Source organism: Jaculus jaculus, chromosome 9 (assembly GCF_020740685.1).
Source record: "Jaculus jaculus isolate mJacJac1 chromosome 9, mJacJac1.mat.Y.cur, whole genome shotgun sequence".
Taxonomy (NCBI): domain Eukaryota; kingdom Metazoa; phylum Chordata; class Mammalia; order Rodentia; family Dipodidae; genus Jaculus; species Jaculus jaculus.
In genome coordinates this window covers 129,491,208-129,515,332 of record NC_059110.1, presented here as the reverse complement: position 1 = coordinate 129,515,332, position 24,125 = coordinate 129,491,208, and the positions used below count along the sequence as shown (strand labels likewise).

Below are 24,125 nucleotides of genomic sequence, written 5' to 3'. Positions count from 1 at the left end.
TGCCAGCAATAACTGTCCTGGCTTCCTTTTGCCATTTACCCATGTACACCCACCCCACACCCACACCCACCCTGCAACTCCCTTGCCATTCCAGTTATCAATAAAACTGGCCTTTGGGATTACCTGGTTCCCTTTTGGAGAGTACCTGAGAAATTGCAGATTTTGATTGCTTAAAGATTAGAACAGAAGGCATTTAAAGCTCGTGGCTTAATCCTGGTTTAACACGCCACTCCAGTCTTTTAAATCCTTATTTCTTTGGCACTTTGACTGGCAAGGGCTGTGTCACCACACATCTCTGGTTCTTAGTTCTGACCTTCTGCCTCGTCACTACTTCTCAAATGAGCTGGCATTTGAGAGGCCATTTAGCAGTGGAGTTCAAGCTGTGGCTCAGGCTCCTTGAAGCAGCCATAGCTCAGCCTTTCTGGAACTAGGCAGGAGCCCTTTGCCAAAGCCCTCTGCTGCCATCTGGTGGTCCCTACTGGGACATGCTAGGAGCCCACAGTTTGTACCATGTGACTTCTACCACCCAGGAAAATTCTATGCTTCATGGCTACTGAAACTTTTTTTTTTTTTTTTTTTTTGGTTTTTCGAGGTAAGGTCTCACTCTGGCTCAGGCTGACCTGGAATTCACTCTGTAGTCTCAGGGTGGCCTCGAACTCTCGGCGATCCTCCTACCTCTGCCTCCCGAGTGCTGGCATTAAAGGCGTGCGCCACCACACCCGGCAACTGAAACTTTTTAAAAGACAGACGTGATGACCCACCAAGGCCAGTGGTAAGACCCTATTGCTGAAGACTCCATACACAGCTGACACGTAAAATGGAACGGCATGGCTGGAAGCCAGGAGAGAGTCGGTCCCCCAGACAGTCAGCGTGTCTAGTGCCAGAAGGTGCTACATGGGCAACTGGGGGAAATGACCAATATCTGTCCAAGCAACTCATTGTCTAACCTAATTAGCAACAAATAACCTGATGTGATGCCCACACAAGTGCAATAGTGGCACACAGCCATGGTGGGGAACCAACTGCTCTTGATTTGGCTAACTGATCCCCTCAGTGGTATGAGACCCATAGCTGGAGCTGGGAAACAAGTCAGAACCATACCCAAACATAAGCCCACTCTCCATTATCAAGCTACCATCAATCACGGGGTACAAGAGGGCCTACACCTATCAAACTCATTATCAAAAAAGTGTTATCTCAATTTTCCGGGTGCTAACTTACTCTCCATTGGTGAATCTGCTTCTCTTTTTCAGATAGATACAGATCCTAAGGAGAGAGCTTCCCCAACATACCTCAAAAGGAGCCCGACTGAAACTAAGGACAATTGGCAAACCAAGCAAGGGTGGTGATGTTTTCCTGATGAACCGGATACCAGCACAAAGGGGAAGGAGACCAACACAGAGAAATCAACTCCTACCAAATCAGAGAGCCAGAGCCTCAGAGGCCCCCAACACCTCAGCACTGAAGCAGACCAAAAATGAACCCAACATGGCTCAGGGAAATTTTGCAGAAGAGGGGGCGGAAAGAATGTCAGAGTCACATGTTGGGTCATGATATGCAGAGACATTTATCATACCAATAACTGTGGGCTAACTCCACAATGCTCAACCCATTTATTAACAAGGAGGGTCCATTGGGAGGGGGTAGATCATGGATGAGCCTAAACAATGGTACCAAACTGCCTGTATTTGCTGAAAGGAAAAATAATAAATTAAATTTAAAAAAAAAGACAGACGTTTGGGGCTGAAAAGATGGCTTAGTGGTTAGGGCACTTGTCTACAAAGCCAAAGAACCCCGGTTCAATTCCCCAGCACCCATGTAAAGCCAGATGCACAAGGTTGCACATGTGTCTGGAGTTTGCAGTGGCTGAAGGCCCTGGTATGCCAATTGTCTATCTGCTTCTCTCTCACTCAAATAAATAGTGTTAAAAAAAGACAGATTTAAAAAATATTTATTTATTAAAGAGGGAGAAACAGAGAATGATGTACCAGGGCCTGTAGCCACTGCAAACACTTCCAGATGCATATGCATCTGGATTATGTGGGTTCTGGGGAATCAAACCAAGGTCCTTAGGCTTCACAGGCAAGCACCTCAACTGCTAAGCCATCTCTCCAGCCCATAGTTTGTTTTTATAAAATATTTATTCATTTATTTGAGAGAGAAAATGGGCATGGCCGGGGCCCCTTGTCATTGCAAACAAAATAAATTCCAGACACATGCGCCACTTTGTGCATCTGACTTTACATGGGTACTGGAGAATCAAAGCCAGGCCATGAGGCTTTCTTTGCAAGGAAGTACTCTAACCACTGAATGGTAGTGCCAGCTCCGTTTTTATTTGTTCTATTTTTTTTTTATTTCTGTTTGTTTTTATTTATTTAGTTTTGGTTTTCCAAGGTAGGGTCTCACTCTAGTTCAGGCTGACCTGGAATTCACTATGTAGTTTCAGGGTGGCCCAAAAGACAGACTTTAATTAAAGCAAGACCCTACTCCCTGCTTTGAAAAACTAAAAAAAAAAAAAAAAAAAAAAAAAAAATTTAATTTCAAATAAATAACCTGACACTGCCACTTTCCCAGTAAAATGCATTCTCCTCCAGCACAAGACTAAATTTAAATTGTAATTGTAAATCTTTTGACTTTAAACTAGACAAATTGACAGGAAACTTGCCAGTGGCTTTCTTTGTAGTGTAGTTTCACTGTCTTTCTTTCCTCAGTGGTCTGTTGTCGAGGTTTTGTTTCCTTTAGACACACAGTACTTAAGAGTAACAATGTATCTGCGATTATGTTAATGGTCATGCATCAAATCACATGTGTAGTAACCTATAGAGGTATTTTTTTCAAATTTCTAAATGTAAGAAAAGGGCTGGACAGATGGTTCAGCAGTTAAAGGCACTTGCTTGCAAAGCCTAATGGTGAGGGTTGGATTCCCCAGAAGGTAAAGTCAGACACACGAATTTGTTTGCAATGACAAGAGGTCCTGGTGTACCGATTCTCTCTCATTCTCTCTCAAATGAATATTTTTTTTAACTTAAGAACAGCTATACATACTTGTGAACACACTTTCTGGGTGGTTTGTATTCATTTCAGAAATCAGCTGGTTTATTTAAAAAACATTTGTTTTACTTTTTTTTTTTTTTGAGAGAGAGAGTGAAAGAGGGAGGGGGTGGTAGAAAACGTGCATGCCAGGGCCTCCAGCCACTGCAAACGAACTCCAGAAGCATGCACCACCTTGTGCATCTAGTTGACATGGGCCCTAGGGAATCAAACCTGGGTCCTTAGGTTTCACAGGTAAGCACCTGCTGTGGTTTGATTCAGGTGTCCCCCATAAACCTAGTTGTTCTGACTGCTAAGTTCCCAGGTGATGGAGATTTGGGAATTAACGCCTCCTGGAGGGAGTGTATTGTTGGGGGCGGGCTTATGGGTATTAAAGCCAGTTTTCCCTTGCCAGTGTTTGGCACACCCTCCTGTTGCTGTGGTCCACCTTCTGTTGGCCAGGGGGTGATGTCCACCCTCTGCTCATGCCATCATTTTCCCCTGCCATCGTGGAGCTTCGCCTCGAGCCTGTAAGCCAAAATAAATCTCTTTTTCCCAGAAGCTGCTCTGGGTTGGGTGATTTCTACCAGCAATGCAAACCGGACTGCAACAGCACCCTAACCACTAAGCCATTTCTCCAGCCCAGAAGCCTACTTTTAATACCTGTAATACAGATATACAAATAATTACCTCCTTCAATAGTGGAAATCTAGGAGATGACCTTAAAGAAACAGTAGCTAGAATGCTGAGTGTGGTGGCACATGCCAGTACTCTAGCACTTGGCCGGGGGGGGGGGGGTGCTGAGGATGGTGGTGCACACCTACAATCCAGCACTTGGGAGACTGTGACACTAGGCCATGTGTGCGTGGTCAGCCTGGGTGTATCTCACAAGTCTAGAGTCGTGTTCGGTTGTCACTTAGCGGGGATGAGCTACTGTCACGTAGTAGGAAGAGAGCAGGGATGCTAGAAATGTTCTGCAGTGCACCAGCGTGCATAGCCCTTGAGAGCGCTGAGACTATTATAATGTAATACCCTGAATGGAGAAGGCATCTTAGTGAAAAACCTGTTTTGCTAAGGAGAAATCTAACATGCTTTGTGCTTCAAAGGGGAGATGGTAACACGTTTAATCATTCTCCTGCAGTGTCATTAGCTTTGAAACGATGCCCTACTAAGATCTGTAATGACCATTTCTTGCTCATGGAACCCATGATGGTGTCCCGAGCAGATCCCCGTCATGTCCTGTGGGAGGATCAGCTGATCCCAGGATCTTTAGAATCTATCAGAGTAGGAAAACCTGCCGTCTAACCTGACAGCAAGAACTGTGCACTTTCTACATACTCCTAATCAGCTGTCAAGGTGTTCCCCAACTGATGAGCCTAGGAGGGCAGCATACAACTCCATGCAACTGTACAGGGCGTTCACTACAACTAGCAATGGTCAAAGAGAGACGCAGCAGGAGCTGGGGAGACAGAGGGCTCCGCAGCTAAATGCACTTGCTTGTAAAGCCTGCCAGCCTGGGCTTGATTCCCCAGTACCCATGTAAAAAGTCAGATGCACAATGAGGTGTGTGTGTTCGTTTGCAATGGCAAGTGACTCCGCTACACTCATACACCTAAACACACACGCACGTGCATTTTTTTTTTAAAGAAACGTGGCAAACCAGATCTTGTTTTATAACTCCTGTAGGGTGTTTCTTTCCAATTGGTGAAGTCAAAAAGTACAAAGGGGGCTGGAGAGATGGCTTAACGGTTAAGTGCTTGCCTGTGAAGCCGAAGGACCCCGGTTCCCCAGGTCCCACGTTAGCCAGATGCACAAGGGGGTGCACGCGTCTGGAGTTCGTTTGCAGAGGCTAGAAGCCCTGGCGCGCCCATTCTCTCTCTCTCCCTCTATCTGTCTTTCTCTCTGTGTCTGTCGCTCTCAAATAAATAAATTAAAACAAAAAAAAGTACAAAGGGTCAGTCAAGGTAACTGTGATCAGGCCACAGCTGGAGCATGGGACACAGAGGTCCATCCTTTCCTTAGCATATTCGTCATATGCACATGCATCATACACACACATGCACACATGGTTGTGTAGTGGTTTTAGGTCTAAGACAGAGAAGCTTCTAAGTTGTAGAGGAGATATTTTCCTGGCAGGAGTGACCTTTTGCAGAGTTCTTTTTTTCTTTGAGGCAAGCCCAATAGACTGGACTTTTTTATGAGAGAGAATTGACATGCCAGGGCCTTCAACCAATGTAATCTAACTACAGATGTGTGTGCCACATTATGCACATATGTGACCTCACACATGTACCACTTCGTCTGGCTGGCTTACTTGGGATCTGAAGAGTTGAACATAGGTCTTTAGGCTTCACAAGCAAGCACCTTAACTGCTAAGCCATCTCTCCAGCCCCAGTTTTTAATGAAGGTCTGGAATGAACTCAGCCATATGGCCTTTTGCTGCGAAAAGACCACACCATGCTTGTTTGGCGAAAGCAGGGGTCTGGATGGAGTTATCATGCCCACAAGATCTGTGCACCTCACTGTCCATCAGTGATTGTGCCTGTGCGGTTTGATTCAAGCGCTGCTGGACAGCCTGGGTTACTCAAGACTATGCCATCCACAGCTACGAGCCCAGGATTTTAACCTCGTTACTGAACATCAGTCTATTACCTCACAGACACCAAATTCAAAGTAACCACGGTGTGCTCTCACCAGTGTGCTCTTTGTTGCTTCGAACTTAACCATCTAGTGTTTTCCAGCATCATATGGTAAATTCACCCAAGCTCCTTTCCAGGTCCTCAAGCGTTTCTGCATCAGAGTATGGCTTCTTCAGCATCTCCGTGTGGCAGCGTGCACTGCGGCCTTTGCTGTGCTTCTAATTGTGTCCCCGGCGTCTTCTGGGGTCACTGCCAGGGTGTTAAAGCTGCTCATTCCTAGTAACAGTGAATGCGATATTATACTTTGTGCTTCTTACAGACCCTCAGGATCCAGTCTGGGAACACTCTCCTGTGGGTAGGCATGGCTGACTCTCTGTGTTTAGTCAGTAAATCATTATGACTTGGACTAGGATTTGTTGAGTTACTTTTTCTTACTGACTTCATGTCCAGGAAGGTGGGAAAGAGCTAATTCTGGGAAAAGGCTTACACTAGTTCCCTAAGGTTGCCCTAAGGACCTGAAAGCTAAGACCTATTGTCTGGAAGCACTCTTAGCAGATGAACAAAGAGTTCTTTATTCCTGAAGGTGGATGTTCATGATTCCTTACAGCAATGGGCCATTCTACTGACTGAGTCCAGGGAAGGGAGGGTTTGAAGCGTCTGACTCAGTTACCAAGCTACAGTACTCTTTGGCTAGCAGAGTCGAAGTCTTCTTAGTAAACTGCCATGGGGGGAGGTCTTGGTGATCTGTACACCTGCTTGATCTGCCTGCATTACCAAGATTCCAAGGGATGGCTGTCTTTAAAGGAGTCACCCTATGTATGCCTCAAGAGGTCCTCCAGAAAGTCAGCTGCCCACTGCGACAGCCTCTTCAATTCCTTCATAGCTGCTGGTCTTATGGGTCTCAGGTCTATCCTCACACCTTCCTTAAGCTTGCAGGACCCTCCTCTTGGCAATGCAGCTCAGCCAATGTCATGTCTTGTACCCGTCAGCATCTGCTCTGCTTTCAATTGTGCTGTTCAACACCTGCTGACTTGGCTCATGAATGGACTCCAAAGCTCACAGAGTTTCTGCGGTCAACCACCCTTGCTCATGGGGCATCTTAAGTTGGACAAGTATCTCCAATGTAGCAAGTTCAATAACTTTCCTAAACTCTGTGTCTTGTTCACACATCTGATGAAAGTAGTAGAAGATGGGCTCGAACAGAAAATAACTGACAATTCTAGCCTTCCAATAGTCCAAACAAAAATAGAAATACAAACTCTTCATTCTGAGACTACATAGTGAACTCAGTTCAGCTTGAGCTACAGTAAGACCCTACCTCAGAAAGAATGAAAAAAAAAAAACCTCTTGTGAGTAATGACTGTATTTTTTATATATTCTAAATCCCATAACCTCTACCTTCAAAACATTCAGAATCCAACCATTTCTTACTACTTCCCTGTTTCAACTTATTATTTCTTGCCTAGTCAAATCAGAGCCTGCTAACAGGTCTCCTCTACACCCTCAAATTTCATTTATCTTCAACACAGCGGGACACTCTTCCAGTTTAGAGATGTCATGTGATATAACACCTCTACTCAGACTCCTTGAAGGATTCTGAGCTCACTCAAAAGTTCACAAAGTCTCCACCTGGTATCTTTAGCGCTATCTGCTAGTGTCCCTCTGACTGCCATGTAAAATCAACAAATATGGTCATGGATGTGGTAATAGAGTTTAGGGTTTCTTATCTAAGTGTATAACGCTTGACAAAGAATAATTTCAAACTCATTCAATTATAAACTTGATTTTATGTACATTAATGCAGGTTTGAATATAGTCAGCACAGAAAAGTATTAGCCATGTAATTATCATCACATATACAAAATTACACTAGGGTGAGGTATAACTTGGAAGTGGAACATTTGCTTAACATGGGTGAGGCTCTGGGTTCAACCTTCTCATGGAATGCATCCAAGAAATGACTGCTGGTTAACTATACCAGAGAATTAATACTCATCTTTTCCTACAACAATGTGCCAAAGATATATTCATAATTAGTCAAAATAGTCCAGAACAATAATGGCACCATTCTGTCAGTAAAATAATGATAGTATGATAGTTAATACCACTTAGGAGAATTAAAAGTGGTTGGAGAATAGTTCAGGAAATAGTCAGTGCTTAGCATACACAAACACATGCACACAAATTACAAAACACAACTGTCATACTGTATCCTATAACTAGGAATAATTGTTATGTGTTAATTCAAATAAATTTAAAAAATTTTAAACCAACTTAAAATTGAAACCCTAGGTAAGTGGGGTTTTTTGTTGTTTTCAGCCAGATTGTAAGATAATGATACAGTCAGAACAGAGAACTTGGCAAGTCTTACTACTGTGAGCTGAGGTAAAACTGATCTTTTTGTGAATGTGTGTGTTATTCATCCACCTGACCATGTGTATATGTGTGGGTGCATATGCACATATGTGTATACGTATGGAAATCAGAGTTCAACATCTGCTGTCTTAACTGCTCCTCACATTTTTTTCCTTGCAAGAGTTGTCTAGGTGCTTGAAAATAATTAAATTTTAAGTACTGTCCAAGAAAAAGAGTCAAATTTATTTAAAAGTTTTTAACAAAAGCCTGGCGCAGTAGGGTACACCTTTACTCCCAGAACATCACAGGCAGAAAAAGAGGATCACTGTGAATTCAAGGCCTGCCTAGAACTAGAGAGTGAGTTCCAGCTCAGCCTGGGCCAGAGTGAGCTCCTACAGTGAAAGAAAAAAAAATTCCAATTAAATAAATATGCATGTTGTGCTCTATAGCAGGGAAAAATTTTAGTCTGTTACATGCTATATAGTATAGATGAGTGTTTTGTTTACATATATACATTTGATTAAATATAAATATCTAAGTTTAAATCTGAGTATGAATTAAAACATTTACTGCCAACATTCCTTCACATTTTAAAATAACCCAGATATTTAAAAAATTACTAACAATATTAGTGCCATGTTTTTGCTTCAATTTTAATTTGAGCCCCTTAGCCAACAATCAATACTAAACAAAGAATCTATTTTGGTATACAAAATAAAGTTTGTTTTGAATTCTAAGATAGCTTTTAAAGCTTATTATTGATAATACAAACATTTATTTTTCTTAACTGGCAACATTATCATTTATATAACATATGAGTAAAAAATAAACTTTTACCTGATAAGAACAGCTGATATAAAAATAATTCACCTGAGAATATTTTCTTTTTATGTAATATGCTATTTCAGGCAAAAATTGAAAAAAGTGTTAACCATTAAATATACATGAAGAGTAAGAATTTCTTATTTTCAAAAATTAATATCCACTTCTATTACATGAAAATGAATAATGGCAAATTAACAAATCCAGAAGTCATAATCAGAATGAGATGCTGTGTGACATCAGAGATGGTGACAACACTTCCCCTAGGGACATTAACCATCTGTGTCCATGAAATACTTTTCTTTTGGATGGCAAAGCATTTTTCAGATCACAGCTAGTTATATATAAGAATCTATCAGAGCAAAAACTGATAGTCCATCCCTCTATCCAAAGAACCCACTTCTGGAAACAGTCACAGAAAGGTTTACTGAATTAAATTCCTTCACAGTGTTCCAATGACAAAAACTAAAATGCTGACTTAAGATAATTATGAAAGTTAGAAGTGCTTTTAAAAAATTCGTAACTTTACTGAAAATAAAATGAAAAAAGAATTACAAGTACATCCACAAGGGAAATGTAAAGCACACTAATGTTTTTCATTGTTACCAGCTGCTGCTTTAAGCTAGGCTTGTCTTACTAACCTGTAAGCAAAGTCACTCAGCAAAGCCTGGCCTCTATTACAATTTGAACTTTTTTTTCTTCAAGGTAGGGTCTCACTCTGGCCCAGGCTGACCTGGAATTCACTATGTAGTCTTAGGGTGGCCTCGAACTCACGGTGATTCTCCTACCTCGGTCTCCCAAGTGCTGGGGTTAAAGATGTGCGCCACCACGACCAGCTACTTTGAACATTTGATCATGGATGGAGAATATAAGGTAGGGAGGTGATGCTGCTTGTCCCTCAGCCTCTGCCTAACAAACATAAATAGACAAGTAAATATGCAGAAATGTGTAAGTAAAAAATACACTTGTGTTAGTTATGGGAAAATGTTCAAAGGTCAGTAATTTAAGACATTTTAGAGTAAATACAAGTGCAAGACATAAACTGTACACTGTATTGTATTGTATTGTATTGTAAACAATGACAAGTTTCTATTTGAAGTTCTTTTCTACTCTTCATTTGCCCTTAGCTTTCATAAGAATTTATTAAATTCTTTAGCTCCTACATCAGGAAGTTTTTATTAACTATGAAAACTTGAGTAGAACATTCCTGCAAAAACTTAATTCATGACCAAACTGTATTTACTGAATATGTAAAAACTAAAAAAAAAAAAAATTAATTCAAATGTCTTATTTGAAATGTTTACAAAAGCTTGCACTCATGTACAGAATAGTAATGTAACTGAATGAACACAATAGGTAAGGACATGGTCAGACAGCATGACCTCACTTTAGGTCACACATTCACAAATGTTAAGTGAAGGTGATCAAATCTACATGCAATTACCTAGTCATGTTCTACTTTAAAAGAACTCAGACTGACCAAATTCTTTAAAAAGTAACAAGATAACTACCTTTTCAGTAACTACCCTGGTAAATTATAAGTACTTTTGTCATTTTATTAAGTGTTAAGTGTTCAAGGTTTCACATATTACCAAATTACATTCCAAAAGAAAGGCCCCTAAGTACTTATATGAGTATGAAATTCTAAAGAGGTAGGAGGATCACTGTGAGTTTGAGGCCACCCTGAGACTACTTAGTGAATTCCAGGTCAGCCTGGACTAGAGTGAGACCCTACCTCGAAAAACAAAAACAAATAAACAAACAAAAAGATGTCTCTTTAATGATGTGACACAACTTAGCAATGATTTGCTTCAAAAATTCAAGGTGCTATTTATTAATTTATCTACCAAGATAAAGGCTTTTTTTTATTTTAATGTACCTTGATGGTATTTTCATGCAGTATTTATTGGCCAAAAGTAAGACAGTCAAGTAAAGAATCCAAAAGTCTACGTTAGTATTAGGAGGCAAGCCACAGCCAATAAAGTCTCACAAGAAAAAGAACTTAGCTGTAGGGTTAAACAGTAACTTTAGGCATGTGTATAGCAGGTGCCAAACAAAGAAGGAGAATATAGTCATGTGTCTCCAGCTATCAAAGGAGCACTATTTTAATCACCTACTAGTCTGAAATAAGATGTTATACACGACAGTATGGCCCATGTTAAGTCTTATAGCATTAAAGAATTTATAGTCTTGTTCAAGAGTTTGGATACTTAAAGTAACTTGGTACAGAGTCCTTCTGTTCTATTATGTTTTAAGTCATAATGAAGTAAATCACACCCCAAATATATTTCTTTTCAAAAAGCTAATACTTTTATATAAATGGCTGAAATTTAATGCCAACAACTATCATTTATATAATTTTATCTATAGTCCATGCAAGAGTTTTATCAGTAAGTTGTCTGAGATAACCTTATCCCTATCTTATTCAAACACCTTTGTGAATGAAATTCTGATTCCTACTAAAGATAACTATGTATTCTGCTTTTTATTCTTAATTTAATCTCTGAAGAGTTTTTGTATTCTACTATATGCCAAACTGATTACAAGTTGGCTTATTAAATGAATCTATAAATTTATCTGCTTAAGACCTATAGAGGAGAGAGCCAAATAATAAAGTTTACCTGTAGAAATCTTGTATCTAACAATTCCTTTGTGTGTTTTGTTTTTCGAGGTAGGGTCTCACTCTGGTCCAGACTGACCTGGAATTCACTATGTAGTCTCACGGTGGCCTCAAACTCACAGCAATCCTACTACCTCTATCTCCCGAGTGCTGGGATTAAAGGAGTGTGCCACCATGTCTGGCTCAAAAAATTTTAATCTAAGAATGACATTAATTGTGTCCTTTGTGAGCAAAAAAATGCTATATTTTCTATGAGATTTTGGGAAGAATATATAAATTAATTCTTCTACCTCTACAGATGTCTGTCATTCTAGCTACAAAGTTAACCACCAGACTATTGCATAAGCCTCTAGCCAGAGCCTTCCCTTAGGAAACATCACTAAAACATATTTGAATTGTTAAAAAGTAACTTGAAATATCTGTCTGAAATCACTTAAAAGCCTCCATTCACTTATGACTGATGACTGCCACCTAGTGGATGCTTGCTACTTCCTCCAACCTCTACACAGACATTTTACAAACTAAAAAGGAAAAGCAATGTTCTCCCATGCCCTATCTTTATATGTACTTGTTAGACATTCATTTTTTTTTTTACTAATAAACACTTGGAAATTATTTAATTATTCAACAGGATTGTATACATTCAAATGCATCCACTCAAAATTATTCTATCACCTTCTTTAAATTGTAAACTGAGAAAGGCCATTTTTAGGAAAAATGAAAAAGACATACAAACTATATTCAATTTGTTTCAGATACAAACATGCAAACTGATTCAATTATACACAAATTTTATTTAAAAGAAAGAAAAATACACAATTACAGTATTTTAGTGAAGGAGTTTAGGAAATTCCCAAGCACTTTCATGTTTCTCCTGCTACTTTTCAAATAACAAACCTTAAAATTAAGTTAACGTGAAATGAAAAATAAATAATTTCGATGTCAGTAAGCAGGAGTGGACAACACAAATTCAAAACACTACTCTGTCTTCTTGAGTTCTTTCCCACCACAGTGTGCTGTTCAAAGTTCCACAACTGTTATCTTCTTCCTCTTGTTCTTTGGTGAGCTCTACAAAAACCTGGATAAAATAAAATGAATGAATAAAGCTTGTTATACATACAAGACTCTTGAACTGGAGGAATGGCTTAGTGGTTAAGGTGCCTGCCTGCAAAGCCAAAAGACCTGGGTTTGATTCCCCAGGACCCACATAAGCCAGAAGAACAAGGTGACACATGCATCTGGAGTTCCTTTGCAGTGGTTAGAGGCCCTGGCATGCCCATTCTCTCTCTCTTTCTCCCTCTCTCTCTCTCTCTCAAATAAATAAATAAAAATAAATAAGTAAATAATTTAAAAGACTCTTAACTAAGTCAGGTATGCTATAGTTATATGTAATTATATTACTAAGCATCAAGAGATTTATTGATATTAATAAGATTTGAACAAGGTAAGTTATATCCATTCTACACACACACATACAGATATACATACATACATATACATTATATATATAGACGAATCTTAATCAGCAGATTAATAAACTGATTAATATATGGAGTAGCACTGTCATAAAATAACTGACAAATGCTTAAACAATTCTAGAAATTCTGAGTGTCATCATGACTCTTTCTTAACCACATTAAAAAACAAAGTTTTTCAAAATAACCAAATGGAAATTGATTTAATCATTAAATATTGTATACATATAGCATATATCTAGCCATCTCATTATACCTCAAAAATGGATACAAATATGATTATTATAATTGTCAAATAGCTATTTTTAAAATAGAATTGAATAAAAAATCAAATAGTAAAAGAAAAAAATCAAATGGAAAATCTAAAGTTTTTAAGATTATGGAGAGTTTAATATTAATCTATAACAATTCTATAACATCACAATCTTCCTCTGCAGTATAAATCTAAATAACTGCTGAAAGGTACTTTTAAAATCTTTCTTAAAACTTTAACTTTACTGTACCTGTTCCAATGTTGCTTGAGAAAAGCTGTATTCTTCAATGGCAAAGGTGTGCTTAGCTATTAGAACATAACAACAGTATTTTGTGTGTCAGTGTTTCATAGTGTTTCAAAGCTGGGCCTGGGGGCGCACACCTTTAATCCCAGAACTCGGGAGGCAGAGGTAGGAAGATCACCATGAGTTCAAGGCCACCCTGAGACTACATAGTGAATTCCAAGTCATCCTGGTGTAGAGGAGACCCTACCTCAAAAAAAGAAAGAAAGAAAGGAAGGAAGAAATGGCTGTAACTAGTAAGGGAGCTTTACACACCTCTATTAACTCCACATTGACTCTATATAACATGCTATTTTCCTCTTTCAACCTTTCTTCCTTTTTGTATGTCCACAGTTCCTCTGCAGCCTTAAGAACTTTACATTCAATGTTTACTTCACCTTTTCCAGCTGTCCTCCCTCCTTCCTTTACCTTCTTCCTCCTCTCTCATGTCTTCTTCACTCTCATCTCCCATCTCACCTCCACTGTAGCTCCTCCCTTCTTCTTCATTCAACTGGATGTTCAACAATGGCTGCATCTTTGTGAGCTTTTCTATATTTACTTACAATCAAAATCCTCTTGCAATATAATGTTTATTTGGTTGTCTTTTTTTAAGATACAATGTCCTAATTTCACTAAGTAGATGAAGCTGGCCCTGAACTCATGGCAATCTGCCTGCCTCAGCTTCTTCAAGTGTACCCTTGAATCATACAGGTATCAGCAGGAAAGCAGAAACTTCACTCATGAGAATGCTCACATTACAGGCACAGAGGTAATTAATTACTCCACAGCTGCTATGAGAATATAAGGAACTCTTTTATAATCAGCATCACCATAAAGAATATTTATAAATTTCTATATTTACTTTGAAAGGTATTGATGGTAAAATAGTCCCTCAAGTTTATAAATGTCATAAAGTTATCTGTCATCTATATCACATTTGTAAATGTCATACAATCACCTGTGTATGACTTACTCTCTACACCACCAGTACGTGCTTACTGTACCGAACACTCACGTTGAGAAGGCCGAAATTCAGTAAGGGTCTAGAACATGAGGAACACGTGTGCTGCACCATGACCCCCACCCCACTACTGCTGCTACTAGTGGTGACAGCCCTGGAGCTTACATGGCCCAGCACATTAGGAATTCACAAAATGAATTGTTTCTACAGACATCATACTGGGAAAATGACCCAAAGTTTCTAAAAGTCTCACCCTACAGTCAGTACATCTGACCTATGTGTTTATGTGTCTTAGCATACATCAACACAAGGCTCTATTTGCCATAGCTTCAACAAGAAGCTTGCTCCCCATTTCTAAGCTTTGTAGATAAAATTTTTTCATAATTTGAAAAATATTTTGGAATATTTTTGAAATACTACTCACCTTGTTCCAGCTTAGAAAAACACTGTGAAAGAGACTGGACATCTTCCTTGGGAATTTTATATGCCAAAATAGAAGAAAAACTGAAAAGATAAAACAAAGATGTATAAAAATTACTACTGTATTCTAAAGCTGGAACTTAAAATTTTTATAATTATAAATAAACTCTAATAATGTACTTTTATATTTATTTGTACAAATAATGATGCCACAGGAGTACAAAAATTTCAACAGTACGAAATAATGAAGGCTCTAATTCTAAAGTGGATATAAGCTTTCATCCACCAAACTTGTCTTGCATTGGAAATAATGCAAGCACATTAATGTAAGTCATTCAGAGACAGATATAATCTCTGACAACAAAGAGGTTTCATCTTAATCCTTAACATAAAACTTTATGATTACTGCTCTATAAATAAGTATAAATACATTTACTTTTTTTTTTTTTTTTTTTTTTTTTTTTTTTTTACCTTTCCTGGCGGCTTGCATTTGGGAAAATATATTGAATTTCTCTTAGAAGGTGGTCTATTTCTGCGTTTTCTATCCAGTCTTTTAATTTGATTTCCAAAAAGTAGCCTTTTCCATATTTACTCTTTAGATGTTGTACTGTCCCGATACATCTGAAGTTATTGCCAAAAGAAAGAGCAGATATATGGCTTGACACTCTCAAAGGATGATTTCTCGTTTATATTTCTACCATGTTCCTTGCATAAAATCCTGCTGGTAAACTTTTAACACGTGCAGAAAAGTTGTAAAGACAACATAGCACCCCATGCATTCTTCACCCACTTGCACCTCATACCCACAGTGATTTGTCAAAGTCAAGAACCCAATATCATGACATGAGCCTAAACAAGAGCCGAATGCCATGTGCATTTTGCCAGCTTTCCTTTTCCGGTTCTGGGTTCTTATCCAAGTTGTGAGTTGTATGTGCCCTTAGTTGTCAATGGACAGTGACAATTTCTTACCCATTCCTTCTTGTTCATGACTTGCAGTTCTGAGAAATACTGGCTGCATGTTTTGTTGGAATGTTCTTTAATTTGGCCTTGTCAGTTATTTTTCTACTGATTAAACTGAGGTTATGGGGTGAAGAGATGACTTAGTGGTTAGGGCACTTGGCCGCATAGCCTAAGGACTCAGGTTTGACTCACCAGTACCCATGTAAAGCCAGATGCACAAAGTGGAGCACATGTCTGCATTTTGTTTACAGTGGCTAGGAGGACCTGATGTACTCTCTTTTCTCTTTTTCTTTCTCTGTCACCTGCCTCCTTCTCTCACAATAATTCTGTATGTAAGACTTACCTGGTCCATATTGATTCAATCTATCTATATAGATAGATAGATACAGATAGATATATATACATACACACATACATATATATAATTATGAACTCAGATGTCCTCTTTTATGTTTCTTGTTGTTGTTGTTATTGTTGTTTTTGAGGTAGGGTCTCACTCTAGCCACGGCTGACCTGAAATCTACTATATAGTCTCACGCTGGCCTCAAACTCACAGCAATCCTCATACCTCTGCTTCCCAAGTGCTGGGGTTAAAGGTGTGAGCCACCATACCCAGCTTGAACTCAGATATTTAAAGCTTAGTGTTATAATCCAAAATAATTCCCAACAATTTTTAAATAGCATATTTTTTTTCCTAACAAATATCATGCCTAAACAGTAACATTTCAAAATTAAAATAAGGAAACAAGTTCCAAATGAAAACATCCAGCCATATTTTGGGGGAAAATTTATATACTTCTAAATAATTGTACTAAAAACTAACTTCCTCAAAAATTCAAAGGAAGCCAGGTGTGGTGGTGTATGCCTTTAATCCCAGTATTCTGGAGACAGAGATAGGAGAACTGCCATGAGTTTGAGGTTACCCTGAGACTACATAGTGAAGGTCACTCTGGGCTAGAGTGAGACCCTACTTCGAAAAACCACAAAAAAAATAAAAATTAAAAGGAATGTTTTTAACACTTAAGTTAGTGCATATTACTCTAAGTTTATTAAAGGATCTTAGTCAAAACCCACCCTGTACTCCTTCCCTAACAGGCATGCTACATAAACATCTACCTTAACTGCCCAGACACCATAATGGCCACTCGGTCACAGACAGCCTCTGCTTCCTCCATGTAATGAGTGGTCAGAAGAGCAGCCCGCTTCTTGTTTTTAAATGCAGTTCGAATTGCTCGCCTATAAAACATAAATAAAATTAATACAAGAAGAATGCACCTGCTGATGAAATAATAGGTTTTTTAAATTTAACTATTTGACTAAAACTTATCCAATATCAGTTGCTGTAACTATTATGTTATGGCCAGCTATGATTTTTCAATTCTAAGTTGGTTTGCCTTCATTTTGACACAGGTCAAATTTCATGATTGCAAAGGTATGTATTGGGTCAAAGTATAATAACAAGGTTGGGGTAGAGCTCAGAGGTAGAATACTTGCTTACAATGCATAATATCCTGGTTTCAATCCCAAGCATTGAAAAAACAAGCAAATAAGTAAGATAGGTAGATAGGTATATAGGCAGATAAATAAAAACAGAAAAAAATAATAATCCATGTATTATGAGATTTGATGACTTTTAACATTATAAGAAAAATAGCCATATGATCTTAAGGACATGTATCTCAGAAATAATATTCTTTCATCTAATAAGTGCTGTAAACCACCTGAAAGAACTGAGACACAAACTCAATATAACACTGTGAGAAATATAACTTGTATATTAAATGATTTTGAAGAAAATCTTCTAAAGGCTATTCAGACAGTAGAACTATTAATTTTAGTAATATCTATATATTCATTTCTGCCTGTAATACAAAAATATTACAAACATTTTAAGAAGCATGACAACATTTTAAAAGGTCAAGAAAAACTATAAATCTAAATATTCAATTTTAATTACTATTTCATCAGCTATGTAGGGTTTTAAACCAAGATGTACATATTACTAACATTAGTAGACATGAAGGAAACTACTTCTTTCTAAAGCATGACATGATGTGCTATGCTCAAGTGTCTTTAGGGTCATACTCACCACATGTGCTGTTTGGCTTTAGGATCCATACCTGTAGAAGGTTCGTCCAGCAGAGTCATCTGAGGGTTCCCAAGCATACTGAGGGCAAAACATAACTAGGTGCAAAGAGAGGAAGTGCACCAATCAGATAAGGTGGTCTAAGAAGACAGTAACAATGCACTAAAGTATCAACAAGAGAGCTGTTTGCTGCTTAAGGCAAAGTACCTTTCGCTTGATCCCTGCAGGTAGTTTCTTGGCAGTTTTCTGAAGATGTTCTTTCAAATCAAGGGCATTTGTTATTCTGCAAAATGGACAAAACAAATGTGCCAGGGTATGTAAAAAGACAAGAATGAATAGTATGTGGCCACTGATACTGGCTTTTCTAAAACAAGTAATTAGTTGAAAGCTTAGTATAATTAGTTAAAACAAAATTCTCAAGTTTATATCGTTTTAAACAAATTAACTAGCTTAACAAGATAAATTACTTAAACTGCTGCATGGTATTTATAGGTGCATGCATGCTATAACTAGAAAAAGTACCTTTGGTTTTCATCTCTATCAGAATTTTATAAAGAATACATGAAAGCAGGGCATAGTTGCAGAGGCCTTTAATGGTAGCACTTAGGAGGTAAGAGGATCACTGTGAGTTCAAGGCCAGTTGGGAATACAGAGTGAGCCCCAGTCAGCCTGGGCTAAAGTGAGACCCTACCTCAAAAAATAAATAAATAAATAAATAAAACAAGAAAACCATGAAAAAGTAATAACCATTTTCTATAAAAATTATCCATAAAAACGCTTCTCATAAAATTTTAAAATTGTGAGATGTAAGCCCACCCCACCCCACCAAGTAGCACAAGGGGTCTAAAGGTGATTTTCTTACCCACTGGTCACTCCTTCCACGTCACTCGCACTCATTCCTTTCACAGCTCCGTAGATTTCAAAGTGTTCCTGCACTGTAATATCTGGCCACAATGGATTTATCTGAGGACAGTAACCCATACATTTCACGGAGCCATCATCATCAGTTGCAGGTGAAGTATAATCCCCTAGAAATATCTACAGAAATGCAACAAATTTTAGTATATTTGCTTATATTATATGGTGAAGGGGGAGAAATTAATTCAAACCCCTTTCCTCAGTGAGAAGTAAAATCAAGTAGGATCTTCACTACTATTTAATGATAGAAGGACATATATAGATAATTTGGAGTCCAGTAATACAGCAAGAGAGGGTGATTAACACTGCAATGTTGGGTAAACAGGCTAGCCACAGTTTTATCCACTCTCAGCAGGGGCTTCACTATAAGGTAACATTTAAGCCAATGAGTTAAGTAAAGAAAGGGGATAAAGGATATACAACAAGATGTAGCTCAGACAATAACTCAAGGTGAAGAGGATGCCTGGTAGTTTCTAGGAAAGTAGTGAATTTATGTAGCCAGTGTGACATGAGCAATAGGGAATGAAGTGGGACCAGGGTAATGCTTGTAATGCTTCTACCCAGTGAGGAGTGACAGGATAACCACTAATAAAGTTTTTATTTTATTTTACGTATAAACAGAGAGAGATGGAAGAGAGATAGACAGAATGGGCATACCAGAGCCTCTAGCCACTGCAAACACACTCCAGATGCATGTGCCACCTTGTGCATCTGGCTCCGTATGGGCACTGGGAAGTCAAACCTGGGATGTCATGCCTTGCAGACAAGCTCCTTAACCACTGAGCCAACCCCAAGGATAGCACTTTAAGACTAACTGATTGTAGATCTTCAGAAATTGACATAGCTATTTCTAGTAAGCAGGTATGTCATTCAACTATGCATGGAAAGAATTATAATATCGGAAATGGCATATAACTGTCAGCATTAACATTTTTATCACTTTTACAGATAGCCAAAAAACATAATTTCATCAAGCTATACTAAAAATACTACAAACACATAAAGTCTGACGAGTAAGTTCCTAATCTGTCATCAGTTAACTTACATTAGTTTAAAATGTAGTCCTACCAGACATTACCCACTCTTACATAACATACCTGTCCAGAAGTTGGTTCAGAATCACCAACCAGAATATTCATGATTGTGCTTTTGCCGGCACCATTTGGACCCAAAAGTCCCAAGATCTCTCCTACGAGAATTAAAGGAAGAAAAATTATATTAAATACAGAATGAAAATGGAAATTACTCTTCTGAAACATTTATTTAGGAAAAAATAACTAAATGCCAACCTTTCTTCACACAGAAAGAGACGTATTTAGTTGCCACTTTCTTTACTTTTCTTGACTGAAGAAACTCTTTCTTATCATCATATTCCTTATACAGGTTGCTCACCATAATGGCTGGCTTCTAATCAGCAAAAACAGGATTGACAAAGAGTGATAAAATAGATAGCTGTCACTTTATGATGATGTTCACACCATGAGAAGTATGTTCACTTGTGAGAGGTAAGTGAACATTTCTACTTACAACTGAAATCTATGGCTTATTCTAAAGTTAACAAAAAATTTTCCCATTTAAGATTTTTCATACAGATTCTTACTGATTAATCCTACACATTAGTAACTTACCATTTCATATTTAATGACAGTGCTAAAGATTAACTTACCTCCTCACAGCACTGGCAACTCATTAGCTCTTTGACCTTCAGTCTTTCGGCTTTGACATCTTCATCTTCATCCTCATTGTTTGGTGGTTCTGGAAACTTCTTAATTTTGGATTTTGATGAAAAAGTCCTAAGTTTATAAAAATAATGGATCTTTTCAGTTGACAAAGTGCTGATCATGCATAGATGAACTCACACATGTGCACCCTCTACAGACACATACATGCACAAAAAACCACAGATTTTCAAAATAACTTCAAGTAGAAAGAAATTTAGACACTAGAGGAAAAGGTTTTAAATGTACATGAACATGAGATCTATTTTACAGGTAGAATAAAAAAATTTTTTTTTCACTAAACTGTTAACACCTAAATATCCTAAATCATTCATTGGTCAACATTATTAAGCGTGACTGATATGTTTTAGGTATGAGTACTTAGAGAATTGCTCCCAAAGAATTTAAAGCGTGGGTATAAATGAAACTGTTCAAAAAGAGAAGATATGACTAAAGACAGAACCGAAGGAAAACCATGCTTAAGAGTAAGCAGAGGAGGGCTGAAGAGATGGCTTAGCAGTTAAGGTGTTTGCCAGCAAAGCCATAGGATTCTCCAGTATCTACAAAGTGGTTAATGTGTCTGGAATTTGTTTGCAGTGGCTACACGCCCTGGTGCCTATTCTCTTTCTCAAATAAATAAATGAAATGTTTTTTTGAATAAAAAACTAAACAGAGGAAGAGGTGCTTGCAACAATCAGGAGATAAATGGAAATGACATCCTAAGAAGAAAAAGGACAACAGAAAAGCGTGAGGGTTAATGACTAACATGTTAAACAGACTGCTAGACAAGCAAAGATAAAACCAACAGTTCTTACTGACAACAGTATCAATGAAGAGAGGAGGTAAAACCCAAATTACAGACTTGAGGGTAAGAGGAAACTGAGCAACTCTATCCAAAAGGCCTTTGGCGGGCTGGAGAGATGGCGTAGCGGTTAAGCGCTTGCCTGTGAAGCCTAAGAACCCCGGTTCGAGGCTCGGTTCCCCAGGTCCCACGTTAGCCAGATGCACAAGGGGGCGCACGCGTCTGGAGTTCGTTTGCAGAGGCTGGAAGCCCTGGCGCGCCCATTCTCTCTCTCTCCCTCTATCTGTCTTTCTCTCTGTGTCTGTCTCTCTCAAAGAAATAAAAAAAAATATTTAAAAACAAAACAAAACAAAACAAAAAGGCCTTTGGCTGTGAAGACAAAGATGTGGTATATTGAGCTGGGGAGAGATTCATATTCAAATGAGAGTTACAGACTGTTTTGCATGTAGGAAAAAGTGATACTCCTCTGCCTACTGATTTAAGATTCAGAAAGAAGATATAGAAAGAGAAAAGAAAGTTGTCTGAGCAACAATCTTAAGCATATGTGATAAATGGAGACTTGGGGCAAAGGGACACCTCTTCTCTGAGACAAGAAAAACAGGAAAAACTCATGGAACATGGAGATAAATTTATACAAAATTGTAATTGAGTATTCTTTTCAGAGATACATGGCAAGATATTTAATTGGGAAGCAGGGAATGAGGTGATTTGGGGAATGTAAAGAATGCAAGGCACACTGGGATGACTACTGAGATACATAAGGTGCTAACTGGGAAACAATGAAGAGCAGCCAAGCAGGGCTGGTTTACATGTGCTGCGAGTGACCCACTCTCCAGTTGCTTTCCTGTTACTGTTCTTCAAGATAAATAGGAGATTTAGAGGACAGGGCAAAGGCAGAAAGCTGAGGATGCTGACAGTGGGTTAGGCTCAGTGATCATGAGAGCACTGCCAAACAGAGGTGAACTAGTCACAAGGACTACTGATGAATTAAGCGAGCAGGAACCCCTCAAGGCTACAGAACAGAGGAGGAGAAGGCCAACAGAACCACAAAGAGGTACGAGGAAAAGCTGAGCAGAAGTGGACTGACAGAAAGGGTGCTAGTGCAGCTGAGGCGTAAGCAAAGCAGGAAGAGGAGCACAGCAGTGGTGACTGGTGTGGAAGGTCCTTCAGGGCAACTACTCTGTGGCTATGAGAGACCTCTCCAAGATTAAGGACATGGGGAGAAGAGGAAGAAGAACCAGACACTAAGTTACATGGTGATAACCACTGCTTAATTCCCATTACAAAGTTATCTATAATTTCTAGTTTTTTATAGCACATTGACATTTGGGAAAAAAATATATAAAGAAATATGTGAAAAGTATAAACAAGAAGTTGAGAACTAATTTATTACCAATATCTACATTTCAATGAATAATTCTTTCAATTTAAAATAATCTGGAAGATGTAATGAGTAGGCATTTTTCAGAATGTAAATGTCAGAATATAACCATACAAATCAAAATATAAGCATAAAATGTTAAAATAATGCTATTTGTCAAAAAAAATTAATGAGGCAGTACTAAATGCCACCACATAATGAACCAGCAAACATTATGCTTAGAGTAAAACCAAACATGTAGATACTTATGACTGTCAAAATTCTACAATCTGATGATTTCCCAACATTACTGTACATACAAAGTGAACAGTCCCTAGCTATAAAAATTAAATACACTTAAGGTAGTTAAGAGAACCACAGTCTTGTAGCTTATGTCTTTCAAAACAGATCTCACTGTTTTTTTTTTTTTTTGTTAAGAAATGCTTTAAATATCTTATACTGGTATTTAAATCACTGAGCATGTAGTAAGTATAGTGGGATGGGATATCATGAACATCACTATGCACAATAGGGTTTATTTTGCAATAAAAAGGAAAAAAAAAACTGTGCTGAGCATAAGAATATGAACAAAAAAGAAAAAGAAGGCTACCTATGGCCTGTCCAGGTGTGTGAAATGTTCTGAACAGGCTGACTTCAGAGTCAGAAGACTAGTGCTCACTGAGGGCTAGAAGCATGGACGGTAAGTATGGAGGTGACTGTTTCAGAGGTATCAGGGTTATCTCTGAAGTGCCAGAACGGTTTTAAAATTATGCTATGATGATGGTAGATACACACTGCACATTTATCCAAAACATTAAAAGTTAAGCAAAAGAAAAAAAAATTGACTAACCTGAAAAAGGGATCCTTTCTGATTGATCTTCCTCCGTGTTTTTTCTCATAGTGTTGTAACAGGAAAATCCATAGTATACACTGGAGGAAAGGCTAAGAAAAGAATTTGTAATAGCTCTGACTGGATCATCTTTTTTTCCCCCTTTATCATGCAGAACCAAAAACACATACATGTAAGGTTCCTTAACATCATCAAATAATTCTTAAGTTTTTATGCTGTTATGATAAATTAAGTTGCTTTGTTAAGTTTTTTTGGTTCTAGAAAATAAACTAAGGACTTCATATATGCAAAACATGTTCTCCCACTATTCTATAGCCATAAATTTTAACATAAACTAAATTAAAATTATTTTTAGTAAAATAACTAGCCATATATTTTCGAACTCTATAATACTTGATTTCTGTTTCATAAATGTAATCAAGGTACAAAGCCTTGAACAAGAATGTACACGTGCTGTAATCCCAGCACTTGGGAGGCCTAGGCAAAAGGATCTTGAGTTCTCAAAGCCAGCCTAGATTGGTATGTAAGACCATCTTCTCACCAGCAACAAAACAAAAGGCTTTGTTCTTGTCTTTA

At 38.1% G+C, this 24,125-nt stretch overlaps 1 protein-coding gene across 1 annotated transcript in view; it reads right to left on the bottom strand.

Moving 5' to 3' along the window:
- Positions 1-12,011: 12,011 nt before the first annotated feature.
- The window catches only part of Abca5 (ATP binding cassette subfamily A member 5), a 66,240-nt gene continuing 54,126 nt past the window's right edge, over positions 12,012-24,125 (bottom strand). Inside the window, exons 30-41 of the mRNA XM_004655143.3 lie at positions 23,550-23,641; positions 20,486-20,612; positions 20,109-20,226; positions 19,917-20,008; positions 18,764-18,939; positions 18,109-18,184; positions 17,905-17,999; positions 16,932-17,051; positions 15,327-15,476; positions 14,860-14,939; positions 13,445-13,500; positions 12,012-12,544 (exon numbers count right to left, since the gene is read on the bottom strand). Coding sequence (XP_004655200.2) covers positions 12,437-12,544; positions 13,445-13,500; positions 14,860-14,939; positions 15,327-15,476; positions 16,932-17,051; positions 17,905-17,999; positions 18,109-18,184; positions 18,764-18,939; positions 19,917-20,008; positions 20,109-20,226; positions 20,486-20,612; positions 23,550-23,641 — 1,290 coding nt within the window. The 3' untranslated portion in view covers positions 12,012-12,436. The remainder of the gene's footprint in view (positions 12,545-13,444; positions 13,501-14,859; positions 14,940-15,326; positions 15,477-16,931; positions 17,052-17,904; positions 18,000-18,108; positions 18,185-18,763; positions 18,940-19,916; positions 20,009-20,108; positions 20,227-20,485; positions 20,613-23,549; positions 23,642-24,125) is intronic.